This window comes from Asterias amurensis, chromosome 11 (genome assembly GCF_032118995.1).
Source record: "Asterias amurensis chromosome 11, ASM3211899v1".
Classification (NCBI taxonomy): domain Eukaryota; kingdom Metazoa; phylum Echinodermata; class Asteroidea; order Forcipulatida; family Asteriidae; genus Asterias; species Asterias amurensis.
The window spans coordinates 8,337,031-8,356,784 of NC_092658.1; the positions used below are offsets into that span (position 1 = coordinate 8,337,031).

General features: G+C 37.6%; 1 protein-coding gene across 2 annotated transcripts in view; it reads left to right on the top strand.

Moving 5' to 3' along the window:
• Positions 1-19,072, top strand: part of LOC139943955 (cAMP-dependent protein kinase regulatory subunit-like) — a 48,410-nt gene extending 29,338 nt beyond the window's left edge. For both annotated transcript variants that reach the window (XM_071940866.1, XM_071940867.1), the window contains exons 4-10: positions 1,309-1,370; positions 10,143-10,189; positions 10,994-11,092; positions 11,589-11,709; positions 12,316-12,437; positions 12,909-12,990; positions 13,702-19,072. In XM_071940866.1, coding sequence (XP_071796967.1) covers positions 1,309-1,370; positions 10,143-10,189; positions 10,994-11,092; positions 11,589-11,709; positions 12,316-12,437; positions 12,909-12,990; positions 13,702-13,874 — 706 coding nt within the window. In that variant the 3' untranslated portion in view covers positions 13,875-19,072. The remainder of the gene's footprint in view (positions 1-1,308; positions 1,371-10,142; positions 10,190-10,993; positions 11,093-11,588; positions 11,710-12,315; positions 12,438-12,908; positions 12,991-13,701) is intronic.
• Positions 19,073-19,754: the final 682 nt, after the last annotated feature.

Below are 19,754 nucleotides of genomic sequence, written 5' to 3' on the forward strand. Positions count from 1 at the left end.
CTGTTGAACCATATTAATTTGTCAGGCAATGGATACTAATCCACTATGACTTCAGTAAGTATGTAAAGTGTCAACATTAATTAGAGTCCTTCAATGGTTGTAACTCTTGCCGACCTTCTACCTTAGGGACGCCCATCCATTTGAGTATTATAATTTGTTAAAACCCTTACACCGATGTGTATTAAAAGCACTGTATAATATTACGAAGTAAAAACACACGTACGCAAAAATTTGTGAAAGTACCGAGTACACAGTGCTTAATACACATCTGTGTTAGGGTATGCAAACAAATTATCTTTATCCCTGTTGAAAAACTTCATGTAACATCCATTTGTACATTTACACTGTATACAGTAGGGGTGATGCATTTAATTACGAGATGTAATTATGTGGGACTGTCATCAGCGCACTGTAGCACTCGATATTACCGATGTCCCATAACAACTGATAATTGTGTATTACTCACCTTGTTTAGTGTGGTGAAAGTGGCATCCCAGCAGTGCCGTAAATGGCTGAATGTGTAGTTCTCATTTTAATGTAATTTACTCTCTATTTACTGCAACTTGGATGAAGAACAGTATAATTTCATTTGCAATTTCTGAAGCCGCTGTTGTAAACTTTTGCACAATCTCATAGAGTTGATTCTATCTGCTAAAATGAACTACCAAAAGTGGTACCAATTATCTTGTTGAAAGTATTCAAATGGTGTTTTTTTTTTGAAAAACAAAGACTCAGCTCACAAGGTTAAGCCTACAGTGCAGACTGCAGATATAGAGAAAACAGGGGTCGATTTCACAAAGGTAGTCCTAACTTAGGACTAGTCCTCAATGTTAAGAGATAGGACTGGTCCTAAGTTAGGACCAGTAACTCATCCTAACTTAGGACTGGTCCTATCTCTTAGCATTGCCTAGGACTAGTCCTAAGTTAGGACTACATTTGTACCTTTGTGAAATCCACCCCAGGAGGATTTATTAATCTGTGTCAATATATAGTACCTCGTGGACCATCAAAGTCCACAAGTTGCATAAACTTGTGTCTGTACATAATGTACCCATAATGTACAGCTTTCTCCAGAAGACTAGCAGAGTATACTGTTTGAAACCTCAAGACCAAACCAGCTCTTTTCAGAGCCGATACTTCCTCAAAAGAAAATTATTAGACGGACATGGTTGTACCTGCATGTTTACTATTATTTATAGTTTATTCTTATCCTTCACACCACGCAAAGCTTCAAACGTCACTTATAATGTAGCCAGTGAAGTAAAATTATATTCACTGGTTGTTTTGACTCTTTTTTTTTTTTTACAGTGATATCTTTGACGCCATGTTCCCGGTAAAGCACAACAAAGATGAGGTGGTCATCCAACAAGGTTAGTTGAGTTCAGTCAATCATGCTAATAAATTTATTCAGCACTCTAAATTGTATTGCGACGTCGTCGTTGATCCGTCTAAAGTCCATGGGGAGAATGCTGTGATGGCGTTTTGGCAGAGGCTAAAATATAAACACTGCTGTTAAAGTGTGAAGAAGCAGTAAACGAGGTCAAGTGTCTTTAGTGAAGGAACTCGTAATGCTGCGGTCGCAGGGAGGATTTGAACTTTTACACCTGGGCCCAATTTCATAGAGCTGCTTATGTAGACAATTTTGCTTAAAGTAATTTTTTTTTTTGCCTAGAAGAAATAACTTTTTAAGTTTAAAGGAACACGCTGCCTTGGATCGGTCGAGTTGGTCTTTGAAAAGCGTTTGTAACCGTTTGTTATAAAATGCATATGGTTAGAAAGATGTTTAAACTATTAAAAAGTATAATACAATGATCCACACACATTTGCCTCGAAATTGCGTGGTTTTCCTTTTACTTTGCGAACTAACACGGTCGGCCATTTATGAGAGTCAAAAATTTGACTCCCATAAATGGCCGACCGTGTTTGTCGACGAGGTAAAAGGAAAACCACGCAGTTTCGAGTGATACTTGTTTGGATCATTATATTCTACTTTTAAAATATCTTTCTAATCATATGCATTCTATAACAAACGGTTACATACGCTTTTCAAAGACCAACTCGACCGACCCAAGGCAACGTGTTCCTTTAAGCAGCTCTGAATTTTGGCCCTGACTTCTGCAAACTGTATTATGAAAAGTACATAAGTAGGTAATTAAAGTCTAGGGGTGGTGCAAGATGCATCTGTGATAGCATACACCACCATACCCGGACTAACATGAAGGATGCAGAGGGCATGGCTTCTGTTGCCCTGGTCAAGATGTTGGCAACATTTGAAACGGCCTTGCCCTCTCAGATCTGCATTAGGGCCCAGTTTTATAAGAGCTGCTTAATCAAAAGCACAACAAAATTACGCTCACTACAATAGGTGACTGTTTTGCTGCTCATTTCCGCTTTAAGTATAGCTCCATGAAATTATTAGCTAATTTTATTGTTATCCCCCACCAATCATGAGTTATAGCACTGGGCAGTTTCCTACTAGTTATTTCTTGAAAGCTGTGAAGCAGTGTGTGTGATACTCCAACACCTTGGTATTCGGTTCATCGTTTACATCTAAACATGTATCATTTGCTGTAAACATTTCTGTGTTAGTATTAAAGGCAGTGGACACTATTGGTAATTACTTAAAATAATTATTAGCATAAAACCTTTCTTGGTAACGAGTAATGGTGAGAGGCTGATGTTATAAAACATTGTGAGAAACAGCTCCGAAGTGCCATAGATTTCGGGAAAGAAGTAATTTTCCACGAATTTGATTTCGAGACCTCAGATTTAGAACTTGAGGTCTCGAAATCAACCATCTAAATGCACACAACTTCCTGTGACAAGGGTGTTTTCTTCTTTCATTATTATCTCGCAACTTTGATGACCGATTGAGCTCAAAATTTCACAGGTTTGTTATTTTATGCATATGTTGAGATACACCAACTGTGAAGTCTAGTCTTTGACAATTACCAATAGTGTTCACTGCCTTTAAGTATGTTTAATACAAGTGCATTTTTTTTCCAGTCAAAATAGATTACTAACTTGTATGTACATATGTCATGCATACACGTATCAAGCCTTTTATACTTCACTAAGTGTACATGTAGTCTCCTACGGTGAATGTTAGTTAAGTTTTTTTGTATTCAATTTCTTTTGAAAAGACATACATGTACTTGCAGGTACTTCTTTTGTACGTTACAGACAGTATTCAAACATTGATGTGGACAAAATAATGTGGATGTATTGTTCATTTTTTTCGAAGAGCTTTACTGAGCAAAAAGTCAGGGTCTGCCTTTTAAAAGTTTTCTGACTGACAAGCATGACCAGACGTTACCTTGTCATTTCATTTGTTTTTTTTCACTAGTCCATACATGTACTTCAAATGTTTTTTTGTAAGCTTTTCACCACTGAACAAGCGAGAACGTTTTGACTGGTCCTGGGGTGTTTTAGCATTTGACCAGCAGACAACTGTTAAGGGAGACACTGAAAGCAGGTACTCCCAACCAAGTTAATAATGAGGTCTTCTAGTAATAAAGACGTCTTCTATAACGCCGGTATCCACAAAAGCTCTCATGGGGCCTGCTCAAAAAATAATAGTGTTCCTCTGTGGATGACTTCCAAGGGGGTGCTTCATAAAAACAGTCAGCAGAATAAGCAGTTATGACAAATCTCTTTGGAGTTATGAAAAATGTTGCTACCGCAAGGATTCACGCGTAGGTAAAGTGTGCGTAGCCCGTAGGCATGCACACAGGCCTGATACTTCACGGAGGCAACAAAGGCGATTTCCTCCATGCCCCCTTGGTCATTGCCTTGGTGCCCTTGAAATGCACTAGTAGAAATTTCCCCATTAGGTGCCCTTTAACAAGAAGGAAATCCCTGTGGTGTCCTTGCCCTTTCAAAAAGCGAAGCATACAGGCCTGTTGGCATGCATGGCAGAAATACAACAAGAATGACATCATCTGCACAGTACACCTGCTAGATTATACATTTAGTTATTATTAACAAGTGGATACAGTCGATGAAATGTTCTTCAGTGAAGCACTAAGAGTCCATCCTTTCAAAGTCCACTGACATAAATCCATTGCAAATGAGAATCCAAACCCACAACTGTACATGCAGAGAACTGGAGAAGGGCCCAATTTCATAAAGCTGTTAAGCAAAAATAAATACTGCTTGACAAATTTCTTTGCTGAGCAAAAATTGAGTGGGGCACCAGTCACAACAATAAAGACTTATGTAGTTTTAACCTGTTTGTGTTAAGCGATACTTTTCTGTGCTTAGCAAGCTTTTGTGCTGACAGGCTTTATGAAATTGGGCAGGCTTATGGTGCAATCATCAGCTTTTTTATACTTTATTAATACTGCTGACCATAAGCAAAGCAAAATGCATGCTAGCATACATACAGTGAGGCACATACATGTAATTGTTAAACTAAAAACAAATACAAGAATGCCAGACTTGTCCAGTCTTGTGGTTTACTGCCCTGATGCTCAAATCTCAGGCATGTAGTCCATTGTATAAATACTGAGCCTCTCTACTATGCATTCAATGCATTTATGTCGGCCAGCCATCTTTAAAATGACAGTGAAATAAGATACACACAGCTAATTATGCGCGATACACAGTTTGACCTGGCAGTGGATCAATGAGCAACCTTATTTTAAACTCCATGAAACAGGGGCGTCTCAGTCCACTGACATCGCTCAGGTATTCATAGGTCTATAGACCGTTATCATGCTGCCAAGTGCCTCCATTTTAGTCATATTCCTTGTATCCATTAGCAGTTAATGAATTCTAATTATTCATTGCACAAGAAAGGAACCAGACTGTTTTTTCTTATAGCCTCAATTTGGTTACAATGATTTTGATTGGAGAAAAAATCAAGATGGGCGCAACATGATAATGGTCTATTACATGTGCATGTACCATGCTAACTTGGAATTTGTACAAATCATTTTATGAAACACTCGATATGTGATTAAATTATTCTCTTTAATCGGTTTTTGCTAACAAAACAGTTGCTGGCTGTGTAAGAGCCATGTAAATAAACTGACAACACCGTAGAATTTTGAGATCGAGCTGCCATCTGGGTCACAAGAAAATAGTGAAAACCCGATTACACATTTTGCTCAACATTAAAAAGTAAACGAATAAAACGCTCACTTCAAAAAGGAAATTAGCTTTATTTATTTCTCATCAAATATGACATTTCAGACAGAAATATTTCAAGGGATACTTTCTACTATCATCTTAGATCTTGCGTAGTTTTGTGTAGATCTTTGATCTTGGACAAGTTTTCGTCTTAATACCAATTCTGTAAAACGTTCATTTAAATTTCCCCATTAGTGATAATACGATCAATACTCATGTGCATACAACTGCATCACTGAAGATTCCCCCCACGCACAAGCACTAGTGATGGAAAGAGTAGTGCCTATTAGAATGGCATGGTTGAAGGGCAACTCGCTTTAAATTCAATCGTTTCATACTCTCAAGTCTCAATGCAAGAATTGATTGAAGGAAATATTAAGACACCCAAAGAGTGTACCCTTGACTTGTGATGGAATATGCTTTTTATTTATTAGCAATTTTCTCATAAAACAAATTGTGAAAAAAAGAAGGAGGGCTTGTCCATTTGTCTTAGTCTTTGTTGTACGTCATTGACTTGAAGTTATTCTTCCTTCAAAAGCAGTTGGCATCTTTTTGTGTCAAGTGTGTATAGATGGCCTACATATCGTGAATAGGTTAATTCTGAGTTTAAAGCCTTGGAATACTGGGTCCCATACAATTGCCCTCGTGTCCTCGGAAGAATATATATATCAAGGTTTTTGGTAGCCTGAACATCTGACGTCAAACTTTGAGGCTTGGAAATAACGCCAGATACCTGCCTGTAGCGCCTGAATAAATCCTGCCAGATGTACCTTTGACCTTGTACCAGTTTCACACAAAGATTTGCAGTCAATTTGTGGATTGGAATTAAATTTTCATGTATTTTTATACCTGATGTTTAAAACAATTCAGTTCAATTCAATTCAATACTCCATGATACTAGTCATTCTCTACGCTTACACAGGTTGTACAGAAATTCAGCGCTTGCCGTGCGAGAAGAGAATGGTGATTGTAAGCGCTGAATTCGTCAGTAAGCAGAGCCATGAAAATGAAAATGGGCCCTGCTCTACAATGGCATGTCTTGGGTTTTAAATCCTACTCGATTTTTCTTTACATAACTCAGGACAGTACAGTGCTTAGTGCACATCGAGCGCACATCGTTGGATGTATCATAGAGCAAGGTACATGTAGTACAAACAAAAATAACACACGGTAAAAGACAACCTGTGGAATATTGCACTGCCTTATAATGTATGAATCATAATCAATAAGACAGGACCTACTGTATCACACAGTATGCCATAACATTTCTCTCAAATAACAACACAATGCAGAAGAACAACTGACACAAAAGTTGCCTTTTTTAAATTCTACAAAATGCGGGTGCAAATTGACTGTGCTGTACATAGCACCACTACAATGCTTATAAATGCATACAAACCAGTCTTTTATGTAAAATATTGGCCATACACAGTACAATTGTTATGTGCATCTTGTACATGTACATGTACTTACACGCATTGGACTGATCAGTTTAGTCTTAAAACTGTATTTTTTTGTGGGTGCTTTTAGTTCCTTCGGAAAAGAAGTGGGTGATTGTAATAAATAATCAATTGATTACGCGTGGCTAGAAGTGACATCTTTCTTACAATCCAACCTTGAACATGGAAATAACTGTCATTTTTTATTCATCCTAGGTAATATAAATTATTTAATGCGCATACTTCATAGACGTTTGCACATTGAAAATTACTGTCATGTAATTGGGCTTAATTTCTTTTCTCTGCGGAATCCCGCAATGACATTACGGTTAACATTCTCCTTTTATAGGGTTAAAAGCAAATCTTTGGGCTAGCTGTGTAAATATAATTAAAGAGTGCTTTTAGTAGGCTTAAATATCTGCAAAGGCAACAATTTCTTTCTTTTACACATCTTGTGACTCTCAAATTGTGCAGTACATGTACGCTTCCTAAACATGTATTTTTCTGCTACAGTAAGTGCGGATATTTCATTTACAGGAAGCAGATCACCATGAGATTGGGCCCTTTTTTTTTCTCTGCACACACACACGCACACACGTACACCATGTAGCTGCCGAAGGATATTTCAAGGATTCAATTTACATGGGTGCCTGCCCTCCTCTCAGAGCGACCAGCTGCTGGAGATTGTTCTCGCAAACTGGGGAGCAATTTCTTAACGTTTGAAATCTAATCAAGCATGCCTCATTCGGACTCGGCTGTGTCTTCTGTGCCTGGCTGCCTGTTACCTTTGCGCGCTGTTGGAACGTGTTGCCTTTAGCTATCAGCGCAATGGAGACTGAAGACACATTATTAGATGAGGGTAGACGGCTTGTGTTGTTGGGGGCAGTGCTTTTGTTCGCATACAAAAAGAGATGGGGGAAAGCTTTTGTCATTCTTGAAAGCTGGATGAGGCCCTTTTTTAAACTGCTTTTTTTTCTCTTCTTTTTTTCTTCTTTTGTTGTGTTGGTACGATGACACATAAGCCTTCGAGAAAGACTCTGCAAGGGTCGAAATGTCAGGCCCTTTAACTATTTTGTGTCAGATAAAATCTATAGTTGTGTATCAGAATGTATTTTGTACTTTGCACATGGATTTGGCCCTCAATACATTGTGTGTGTACATGTATGCAGGCTTGCAACTTCTCATCTGATCAGCTGATTTCCTTGTTTTTGTATTTCTCATCTGTACCATTTGTTTGTTTGTTGGGGTGTTGGAGGGTGTTTTGTTTGTTTGTTGGTTTAGATGATCTTCCCATCAAGGTAACTTGGTCAATCTCTCTCATACAAACATTGGTTTAATGTCTTTGATTATATTGCACAAATCAAGAAATTGTGGTTCGGTAACTAAATGACAGTACTTGTTCTAGTCGTTATGAAATCAATGGTTAACTTGGGGGATTCGAACCCACAACCTTGTGATTGCAATTCCCACAGTCTAACTACTGGACCAACTTGAAAAAACCCATTATAAATTCTTGCTGTGCCAGGATTAATAGATTTTTCTTTGACCAACTGTAGGTTGCATTGCATGCACAAGCTAATGTATCTGGCCGATATTTTGAACTGCGTGCCAATGTGCACAACATATGGCTGAAAAGCACAGAACAATTTAAAAACAAATTGTTTGCCTCAAATTCACAAATTTTTTCAAACAAAACCATTCAGAATGTCCTAAGAATTACACAGTAAGGTTATTCAAACCCAAATATAAACACCACGTAAATACATTCTAAGGAACTCAAATTCAAATCAGTGTGCTTATAGACCAAACATCCACACTTTGGGCCAAGAATGACAAACAGTTTTGAACAAGTCCTGTTGAGAACCATGATGTGTAATATCACAGATTCTAATGATATTATGTCTGGATCTAGTGTGATTATGGACTGGACTAAGTGATGTGATCATGGTCCAAGAACAATTGTGCATGTCAAATGCACCTGGCTCAAGGGCAGGTGCAATTTATTTTTGAGAGGTTTGGGATTAGAGCAAGCGTGGTGCAGGGACACCTTCTGAAATAAAATTATGTTGTTTCTTATTGTGGTTTGTTAGTAGTAGTGTTATTATTATTATTTATTTGGCAATTTCACGCATGAAAAAATCTCTAAAAAAAATCATAAGCATTAACGGAACATTACAGAATTGGTTTTTGCTAACAGAACAGTTGCTGGCAGTGTGAGCACTTTGTGTAATCCACCGTAAAATAACAACCCTGTATAGTAGAAGTTTGAGATCGATCAGCTTTCTTGTTTACGGGAAAATAGTCAAAAACCAATCACACATTTTTGCATGACATCGTTTTAATTTAAAAAAATAATGAAATGGTCATGGAGCGATAAACTCAAACCAGGAAATTATTTTCATTTATTTTTCATCAAAATATAATATGACATTTCAGACAGAAATATTTCAAGGAATGATTTCTACTATCATCATCATTAGACCGTGTAAGTTTGATGTAAATCTGTGATCTTAGACAAGGTTTTTCTTCTTATCAATTCTGTAAAGTGGTTGCATTTTGTTACAAACCACTCTCAACAGTCGCCTTTTGTACACATATTCCATTTTGAAGGGAAAATATTTGTCCAAACTGTACTAATAAATCATAACTACAGTAACCCAACCTACATGTGCAATCCAGTTCATATTACAAGTATGTGTACGTGTCCACATAGAGTCCAGTGCTCATTATGTTTTTTTAATTAAAGCCCACTACGTACACTGTGCTGTGAAAGAGCTTTATTATTGTAGCTTGCTAGATGGTCTAATTTAATCCTTTCATGTCCCTGTTTGAAATATGGTTCATACACTTGTACAGAAGTAAGCATGTAGTAGACGAACGAGTACTGTGTGCATACCTATACCTCATTGCTATAAATATTGGAGCTATTATGCTTATTCCAAGATGATGTCAGAGTTATTTTTAAACCCCTTTTTCTTGAATTTCTTGCAGGTATTGAACCTTTTTGACTTAGCGATCCTTAAAATACCTGTGATATTTTGTAATTTTAAATGCATAGTATGTGAATATGTTGTGTATTTTTAATGTGGTGCTTTGCGCTATGATCTTAATGATTTGATGTTGAACAAAGAAACATTTACAAGAGTGGGATGTGAACCAACGACAACATGACAGCGCTCTACCAATTGAGCCCCAGTAAAATTTTCTTTGTTCAACCCAAAATCATTTAAGATTTACTCGTAGTCCATTTCCCTTGTGGTTTTGATTGATGATCTTAATAAATAAAACAATTCAGGTGATTTTCTTTCTATCAGAGGGAACAACTAACACGTATAATATGAAATTTGAAGTTTGCTTTGCGTTCATACACTATTAAAAAAGGGCATTTGGAGTCAGCATACCAGCCCACTCGTCACAATATTTCACACATTACAGCTCAAAATAAACCTTCCCTGTTCGAAGGTACAAGTAACACCTCTGTAAGACTCACCTTAAAAAAAGGAAAAAACACCCTGCAGGTTTTGCGAGACTTAACATTTTTCCCCTCTCTTTCCGTTTTCTCACGCACAGGTGATGAGGGAGATCATTTCTACATCATCGATGAAGGTGAAGTCGACGTGAGTATCCTAGACATTATCGATCTTATGGAATACATTTATTTTTTATGATCACAGAACTGCAATCAAATCACAGACCTCAAAATAACACACAGCACCAACAGAAATGAGAGACTTTTGGACGGTCCTTTTTAACACAGGCATACAACTTTTCATCGAGTCAGCCGATTTCCTCTTTTTTGGTTCTCAGTTTTACCATTCAAAATTGAAAAATACTATACAAAATCATTGACAGTTTGTAATTTCCTCTTTTTTAGTGAAGTTACAGTTGCATGCCTGTTAACAGTTCTTGCAAGAAGTGTGTGTGCTTAAACTTACGCGTGCAATACTGAGCATGTGCGCACACGCTCAGAGCCACAAAAAAGGATCATTATGTCTGCTGCCGCCAGCATCTCAAAAGTCTCCCATTGCTGTTGCGTCCTGTGCTTTTGCTGTGGTGCCCTTTGCAAAGTTCCGAATCACATATAAATTTTCCTTATAGAAGTGCCCCTTTTGTAGACCCATTGCATATGACATCACACTCTCAAAAAGGAGGCAGATCATTGGGCAATAACTGTTCTCTGTGCGTTACACAAAACAGAACACGCCTCCGAACAATGCAAGTAATTTGTGGTGTCAACTCTCTTTTGTGCAAGTTTGTGTACGATTTTGACAGCCAAAATGACATCTAGGATAGGCACATACCAGAGGAAAATTGCTGTGCCCCTTAAACAGCTTTAGAAAATTGGGCCCCTTGTTACATGTTTCCGAGTGTTTTTTTTAAAGAACCCATATGAAGTTTTTGATAATGTTTTGATGTTTTAGATCTATGTGGAGAACACCTTGGTGACTACCATTGGGGAAGGAGGTAGCTTTGGTGAGCTGGCACTCATCTATGGAACACCCAGAGCTGCTACAGTTAAGGTACGTCGTCCCGAAACCATTACCAGGAAGTTGGTGTGGTTGTTTTTACCTCACTTTTACTCCTCAATTTGTGGACCCTGTTTTGAATCCAACAATGGATCAATCAGGGCCCAATTTACCGTTAGCAGGAAATTCCGTGCTAACGCCAAGCGTATTTCCAGGTTTGCAGTGTTTGTAAGCGCAGAATTCGGTGGTCAGCAGAGCCATGAAATTTTTCTCAGGTGTCTTGTGGGTTTACCCATACAGCAAAGTTTCAAATCCCACCTGGGTTGTTTCTTTTCTACTACCTAGGTGGAAGGTAGACTGCCTGGGTGGAAGGTAGAAAATCGGCCGGACTACTTCTTTAGATTTTAGTGGATTGTTATTAACTTCACTACTGCAGAGTGAGTTCTTAATTGGTTTCAACGTTTCAACCAGCTTGCTCTAGGTCTGTGGATGTATACAACTGGCATAGTTTTAACTGTGAGTGTTTGTTTGTGTTTTTGTTTTTTAACAGGCTAAGGGTGATCTGAAGCTGTGGGGAATTGACAGAGACAGCTATCGACGCATTCTGATGGGAAGCACTCTGCGCAAACGCAAGCTCTATGACTCTTTCCTGACCAAGGTGTCTATCCTCGGTGAGTGAGCATACTATCGTAGTTGATTTCCTTTCAGTGCAAGGCGTGATATTCTTCCTACTTAGTCCGATTTCTGGATTTGTTGCCTTTGGAAAAATGTGAAAATTGTTATTAAATATACCGAAATGTATAACCTGTAGGTCAGCCCGTGTACTTGAATATTCCCACTTTTTTCCCAAGGACCAAATGTCATGCATCCAATACGAATGTTGTCAACATCCCAAAACATCAGATGACGAAACACTTTTTACATTTACATTGGTGTGCGGGATATTGTTTGAATATCACAAAAAATCAAGAATGAACTAGAATCGAAACGCATTGCATTGAATTGATGCAAAAATTCCTGTTTGGAATGTACAGACCCATTTGTTGTTGATATCCAATGATGCCATGTTTCAAATTTTCCTCCAAAAGAGTATCAAATAAAAGGACAATTTAGTCAATTTTAACATGAGGTTGAAGAACATTTTCTCCCACTCCCATAAGGACTCTATCTATTGGAAAATGGGTGCATCACAACTTAAAATGTGGGATGGGGGAGGGAATTCATAAACTTGTTATATTAGTATTGATATTACTGGTTGATTTGGTTTATCCCAACAGAGAGCCTGGACCAGTGGGAGCGTTTGACTGTTGCAGACTCGCTAGAGCCGGTGAATTTCGAAGACGGAGAGAAGATTGTCTGCCAGGGTGATCCTGGAAATGACTTCTATATCATTGTTGAGGTACGTGGAAAATTGGATTGGAAAGTCGGCCCAAATTCAAAACCACACTCTGCTGATCAGAAACACCAGAGTGTGAATTCGAGGCTCTTAACCGCTCGGCCATTACACTTTCAATATTTCAAACTGTGCACACTGCTTGTTTTACTCTGATTTCTCTTGAAGACGAGCAGAGTATACATGTACTGTTTGAATTGACAAGACCACACAGGTTCTTTTTAGATCAACACTTCTCCTAGAAGAGTTTTATACAATCCCAACTCGGACTAGAGCCTTGCATGTGGATTGGGTTTTCAGTCCCTACCTGATAAGTGGGGTTTTTCCAATTCAGAGTTTTCCTCCCACATCTTAAACTGAACATTTCTTCTCATTTTTTTATCCATTCTGTACTAGTTGCTAGTTACTGTCCCGGATGGTAATATATAAACTTACAAATTTACAAGAGTATTTTGTTTTGTGTTATCATCTCAACAGGGCCAAGCATCAGTTCTGCAGAGGCGTACTGAACAAGATGAGTTCATTGAAGTGGCTAAGCTGGCAGCCTCTGATTATTTTGGTGAGTAATAATAAATTTAATACTAGGTTCTTATATATCGCTTTATCACATTCCTGCAGGCCTGTATGCTTCGTTTTTAAAAGGGCAATGGCACCAAGGCATTCTTTACCTGGTAAAGGGCATCCTATGAGGAAGTAGTAAATTTCTACTGTAGAATTTCAAGGGCACCAAGGCAATGACCAGGGGGGCATGGATGCAATCGCCTTCGTTGCCTCAGTGAAGTTGCACCTCATTCTACGCCTAATGCGTGCATACCATGTAATTATAAATAATAAATAATATTTATAGAGCGCCTTTTACAAAAGTTACAAAGCGCTGTACAATAACTACTAATAAACACATATTAAATATTTAAGCTTAGCAAATAAGTAAATGAGTCTTTAACATGGCTTTGAAGGATTCAAGAGATGAAGCCTGACGGATAATGTAGGTGCGTTGACTGTGAAGGCTCGTTGGCCATACCGGGTGTAGGTGCGGGGTGCAGGAGACAAGCATAAATGGGAAGTAGAAGAGGAACGAAGATTGCGAGAACTGTGGGCAATAAGGTCTATAGCTGTAGTTGCAATAAGGTCTATGAACCTGATCCTTTCAGCATAGGGTTGGTAACATTCATTTGAATTTGTGAAAGTCAAGATGGCTGCACCATGATAAAGCTCATTAATAGAGTAGCTGATAGTCTGTCATTATATTTGTTTCCTTTTTTCATATCAGGTGAGATTGCCCTTGTCCTGAACCGACCCCGCGCCGCCACCGTCATTGCCCGAGGCTCCCTCAAGTGCGTCAAGCTGGACCGAGAGCGCTTTGAGCGTGTGATGGGACCCTGCGCAGACATCCTGAAGCGCAACATCACCCAGTACAATAGCTTTGTCCAGCTCGTAGTGTAGTCCAGACACAGTGACCTCTTACCCCCCTTACCCCTTCTCATCACCTCCTCAAATCAACGAGCCTTCAAACTCTGTGTGTACGTTGTGTTCCTATAGACCCTTATCATACTGCCACCATCTTGGTTATGTTTCCTGTATCCATGAATGGAAGCTAATATGCATTGTATGGAAAGGTACCAGACTAATTTCTCCTTCCAGCCTCGGTTTGGTTAAATCAAGATGGCTGCACGACGATGAAGGTCTATAATAGAGTTTAGTCTCTGTCTCAAGAGTGATTTCAACTTGGGGGGAGAAAGAAAAAAGTCGCCGTGTACAGCAGTGTAATTTGTAAAGTTCTCTGTTTTTGTTTTTGCGTTTATTTAATATAGTTTGTGTATATTGAAATGTGATTTGTTGTTGTCTGCAGGTTTCAGTGTTGTCCCACTCATCAGTGATGACCAGTCTCATTAAACCCTGTATCAAACAATCATTTTTGTTGAGCCCGCTTAGCACACACACATAAATACAGATTTGCTCAGCACAATGAGTACCGTACCAGTTGGTATACTTTGTGATGGATTAATGATCACCACTGCTGTTTCTTGGCTTGCCAATCAAGCGACCAAGAAGTGGTTAGTAGCTCTGTGCGCCATACCAGTGAAGCATCCAATTCTCAAGACAAAACAGTTATATTACGTTGTGTGAGGGCAGGTGAACTTCGACACCTGGTGTAAAACAAGTGCTGCCAATGATGTACATGCAAAGTGAATGCTTGCCCTTGTTCCACATCATTGCAAACTGCTACACAAAATGTATCAGTTATTACTCAAAAGTCATTACTTGCTACTCAATATAAGCATTCAGTGTGCACAAAAAATGTTTAGTCTAAATATTTTGCTATGCAAGATTGTTGAAGAAAACATTTACATGCAAAGCTCTAACTTTTGATGTAGGTACAGTGTGCGAGCAACTATTGAAACTGTCAGCCTCTAGCCAAAGTTCTCAGAGACGGTACATGTTTCACAAGTCACACAAACTGTCTGCCTATGGTTAGAACTAAATGTTTACCTGCGTTTCGACAGCTTCAGACCATTAAGTTTTTTGTCACCTTTTCTGTTTTTTGAAGTGTTTGAACTTGTTATTGACTGATGTACATGTATAGCCAACACACATGTCTGTGTGTTACAGGCCTTGATATTGGAAGTTAGTATATCGCATATACGCCTGGAAATGTGACTTAAGCAAAAAACAAAAACCATTAACATGTAGAGATAGAATTGAATACTCCTAACCAAATTGTGTTCTCCATTTTTGGAGCTCCGGTTTGTGATACTGTTTTTTCCTCTGTCTTTGAAGTATATTGTGTATCAGGATGTCACAGTTGATGAACACTGTTTGGGTTTTTTCAAAAGTATTATTTTCCTGGGCTATAACTCATATGTGTATGTATGTAAGTAGTACAATAGAATGGTTGCCAATATGGAAGTGTGCCTAGTGTGGCAGCTACTAGATGCAGACTCCTTTGTGTGTACTATAGATGACCTGGGCCCAATTTCATAAAACCTGTAAGCACAACAACTTGCTAAGCACAGAATAGTAATGCTTTGCAGAAACAGGTTACCAGCCCAAAACAGACTAAGTTTGCATTGTTGTGGCTGTTGCTATAGACTCGCTTAGCAATTCAATTTGTCAAGCAGTAACAGCTTTATGAAATTGGGCTCTGGAGGTCAAAATCACGCCTGGGCTATGCATGGGGACTCTCTGAAATTTGACACGGATAAAAAGGCGAGTACTGATTTCTAATACCTGGTATAAAGTCTCTTTTGCTTTTAGTGAGCAATATGAATGCACTGTGTTCCGATTCATTCTTGCACTAATGCAATGATGTTTATTCATTAAAAAAAAAACATGGCAGCCGAGTGGCTGAGTTACTGATATTTTTTGTATCGAGTCAGAAAAAGGAAAGCTAGTAAGAAGAAAACAAAACGGTACAAAATCAAGTAAACGTACACTGGACATTGGCACAAAAGTTGTTGAAACTTTTTACAAATTGATGTGGTTTGAAAACTCTGCACTGAAATCACAGAACAATGTGATAAGAATTCATGGTGTTGAATAAATCATAAATGAAAGGGAAAGATTCTTAAAGGAAGCTTAGCAAATAATGAAGACTGTAACACATAGGATTAGACTTCGACAAGCTTGCACACTTTCTGTTGATAATTTCTGGTGGTGAGTGCCACCTAATCCATTGCCTAATGGGGTACTCTTTCTTGGCAGTACTAAATACTGCTGTTAAGCCCGGTTCATACTTCCTGCAATTGCGAATGCAATATGAGTTTTGACATCACAAATTCGCAGGGAACATTTTGCAACAGTGTTCAACTCCTGCGAAACACTCGCTGCGAAAACAGCTATGTGGCGTTAAAATTCCTTTTGTATTATTTGGAAGTATGAAACAGGTTTTACTGAAGTACCACACTAGGGCTGGTGCTGTACGATGTGAACATTTTACAGTGAGAAAAGGTAATGCAGAAGAGGCTGTACAGCTTCCAATTGGCTTCTTGAGGTGAGGGATTAGTGTATATTTAGCAAATCCATATGTTTTTTAAAACAAGGATAACTATATTCAAAAAAGGACAGACCTACCCAGGATGGTAGCGTTGTGTTTTAAATGAAGTAATTTACTTAAAAAAAAAAAGAAATCCTTTTTAAATGTTCATATGTCATTCTAAGTGATCCTGTTGCTGTTCTTTCCATGTATTTTATTGTTTGGTAATCGCTGAAGATGTGGGGCCATTAAACAAACAAGTGATCTCAGAAAGTTTTCTTTTGAGTCAGATCGTTTATTTTCACAAAATGATATCATTTCTGCTTGGTGGTAAAGGACATCTGAACTTCAGAAAGATATCTGACAAAAGGTCACCACAAATTTATAAATCATTTCAATGCAAGACGGAATTAACGGTAAAATCTGTATTGAACCAATTTTAGGCCATTCATTTGTTTGACTAATAGTTGTTTTAAGTGGATTATCTTTCTGATACATACTTTATCTGATTTAGAAGGAAATAGCACAGAGTCACTGTTTATCAAAGCAGGCAAAAACAGGGGAGGAAAGAAATGAGAGTGACAAAGGGTAGCGATGCAACATTATTTTGAGAATTTGGGATTAATGTTTTTTCCCCATAGGGACTGGCTACAGAGAGCAACTTGTGTAGGATGGGGGGTTTTGAGGGACTGGCAATGTTTATTTCTTAAACCTACATCTTTGGAACAAACGTATAGAAGAACTACGTAGATGCCATTTAGTTGGTTACTAACAATGTGTTTGCTAATGATAAAGTGTTACTCTGATTGATTTTTATCAGTTGTATTTGTAGACATCAATTGAAATGATCTAATCCAATGGGATGCTATCCCTAGTTGAAGCTCATTGTCAGTGGATAAGTGTTGCACATGCAATAGACCTTATGCGTTAATGTCAACCAGCCACCATCTTAGAGGTAAAACAATGACGAAACAATCAAAACGCACAGATTTGGTTTGGCTAATGAACGGCCGCTTTTTTTACCTCTAGGTGAGGGCGCCCTACTGATATGACATCATGTGCGTAAGGTCTGCACTGCAGTGATCTTCTCCAACAAAATGTGTAGTATCAGGTCTGGGTTTCTAACCAATGGCTTGTCAATGTAAACGTTTTACATGAACACTCTGGGTTGTTTTACTTCTTCAAGTTTTTTGGATGCTTGAGTGATTCATGTATTTCCATCTTTCATGCTGACTGGCTATCATTGGAAAGCGCTTTCCCTGTAGATGTTGGACTTGATGAACCCTGTTTAGTATCCGTGTACAAGGGGTGGGCCTTCACTCTCATTTTTGTAGGAGAAGATTAATGTATTAAAAAGGATCTTCCAGTAGTTTGTTTAACAGATTTGTTCTTTCAGATGTTTCAAAGAATTATAACTGAAATCTTTAAATTGTGCAGGTAAGCAAGGTCTTATAATTTGCCAACATTATGGTACTTGATATGACCTGCTTGAAAATTTCCTTAGAAAAAAAATTAATGCTTTGTTAATATGAAAGATGACTTGAACCTCATTTTTTGTTTGTTAAAAAGGCCTCCATATTTCAACCTTTACAGAAAAGCTTACATCTATTGCAAGGTTAGAAGTTAATTTCAAATGCGTGTTTTTCTTGGAACATATGTAGGAAGTATTAAAGGAACTGCTGTTTTGGGGATCATGCATTTTTTATTAAAGTTTTTGGGGGTGTTTTTTTTTCATTTTTTTTTTTAAGCGAAAAATGAATTTTTAAAAGAGATGAGACAGTTTACTTGTAGGGGGCGATTTTATAACAGACATTTTCTTGTTTCCTGTTTACTAAGCCAGTATTCATAGCTTATTGAGCGTCATATATTGTACATTGATTGTTGTGCACGTTAGATCAGATATTGAATATTATTCTATAAATAAGTGTTTAAGAGATTTAAACAAATCTACACAAGTATGAAAATGCATATATGTATTTGTAGTGATAGATGTTTTAAGAAAAAAAGAAGAAGAAATGAAACTTGTTTCCATGAAAATGTTTTTAAAAACTGGGTGAATTTTTTCAATTTATTGCGAGAAAATGTTGTTCATGGTTTGTTAATCAGGAAACCTGTCTGGGAAGGTATTTTATTCAAAACAAAACATTTAACTGACTTCTGAATATAGGGTTTACCTTTGAGCGTTTTTGTTTTAAAGGTCCACAGGGAATTTTAAGTGTAAATCAAGGGAAATAGCAAGGTGATGTTGTTAGGGAAACATCCCATGTCAGTATATGAAGATTTTTCGCGGTGCATACAGATATTTGGTAGAGTGGTAATTGTCTCCAATAATTAACAATGTTTATGTTGTCACATAGAAATAATATTTTACAACTTGAAAATCATTGGGTTTTTTTAACATTAATTGACTGGATGTTATTACACACTTGTCCTTAGAAATAATATTTTACAACTTGAAAATCATTGTTTTTTTTTAACATTAATTGACTGGATGTTGTTACACACTTGGTTTGTAATAGTTTGTTTGGACTTTGAAAGCACATTGGCATTGACATTTCGCCAAATGTGTACCCTGTGTTTGGATAAAAGAACACTTTATGATACGATTTTCCTAATTGTTTATTGTCAGGTCAGAAAAGCTCAGAATAAATATAAATTAAAAAGTAAATTGACGTTTGAATGCATATTTTTGGTGTGTTTTTATGTTGTGCTTTTGTATTTTTGTGGTAAGGGGGTTGTTGTTGTTTTGTTTTGTTTTGTTTTGTTTTTTTTGGGGGGGGGGGTCCTGCCTTCAAAGTCTTCTTGGTGCCAGTTGTGGACGAGACAAGTTGAGATAACGACAATAATTCATTACCAAACCATTGGGTCTTTTAATCGTTCTATTGTTTAATCGTTTTACAAAACTAACTTGTGATTAAATTTGATTTGGTTTGGTTTGGTTCGAATTGGTTTATTTTCAATTAAAAATGTATTCGCGACCAGATTCTGAATCAAAACATGTGTGCATCGTACATGTACACATTTCAAAAGGCAGTAGTGTACGTTTTGAGCATTTATATAAATCCCTAAGTGAAATACACAATCTGAGAAACAAACTGTGCAAATGTTTCTGAGATTCAAATGATTGGGGATACTTTAAAACTTAAATCTTTTTCCACTACCACATTACTTCAAACTGGATTCTCAATACCTTGCTTTTAATTATATCAAAAGCTCCTGTATCCTTTCTCTATAGTTGTATAACCAAGTAAGGTTTTATACAAGAACAAGATTTTAGGAGGGTCTACCAAACGTTAATAAGTAGCGGATGTTTTTTCTATAAAATAATATCAAATCAGCCAATTTTCTGA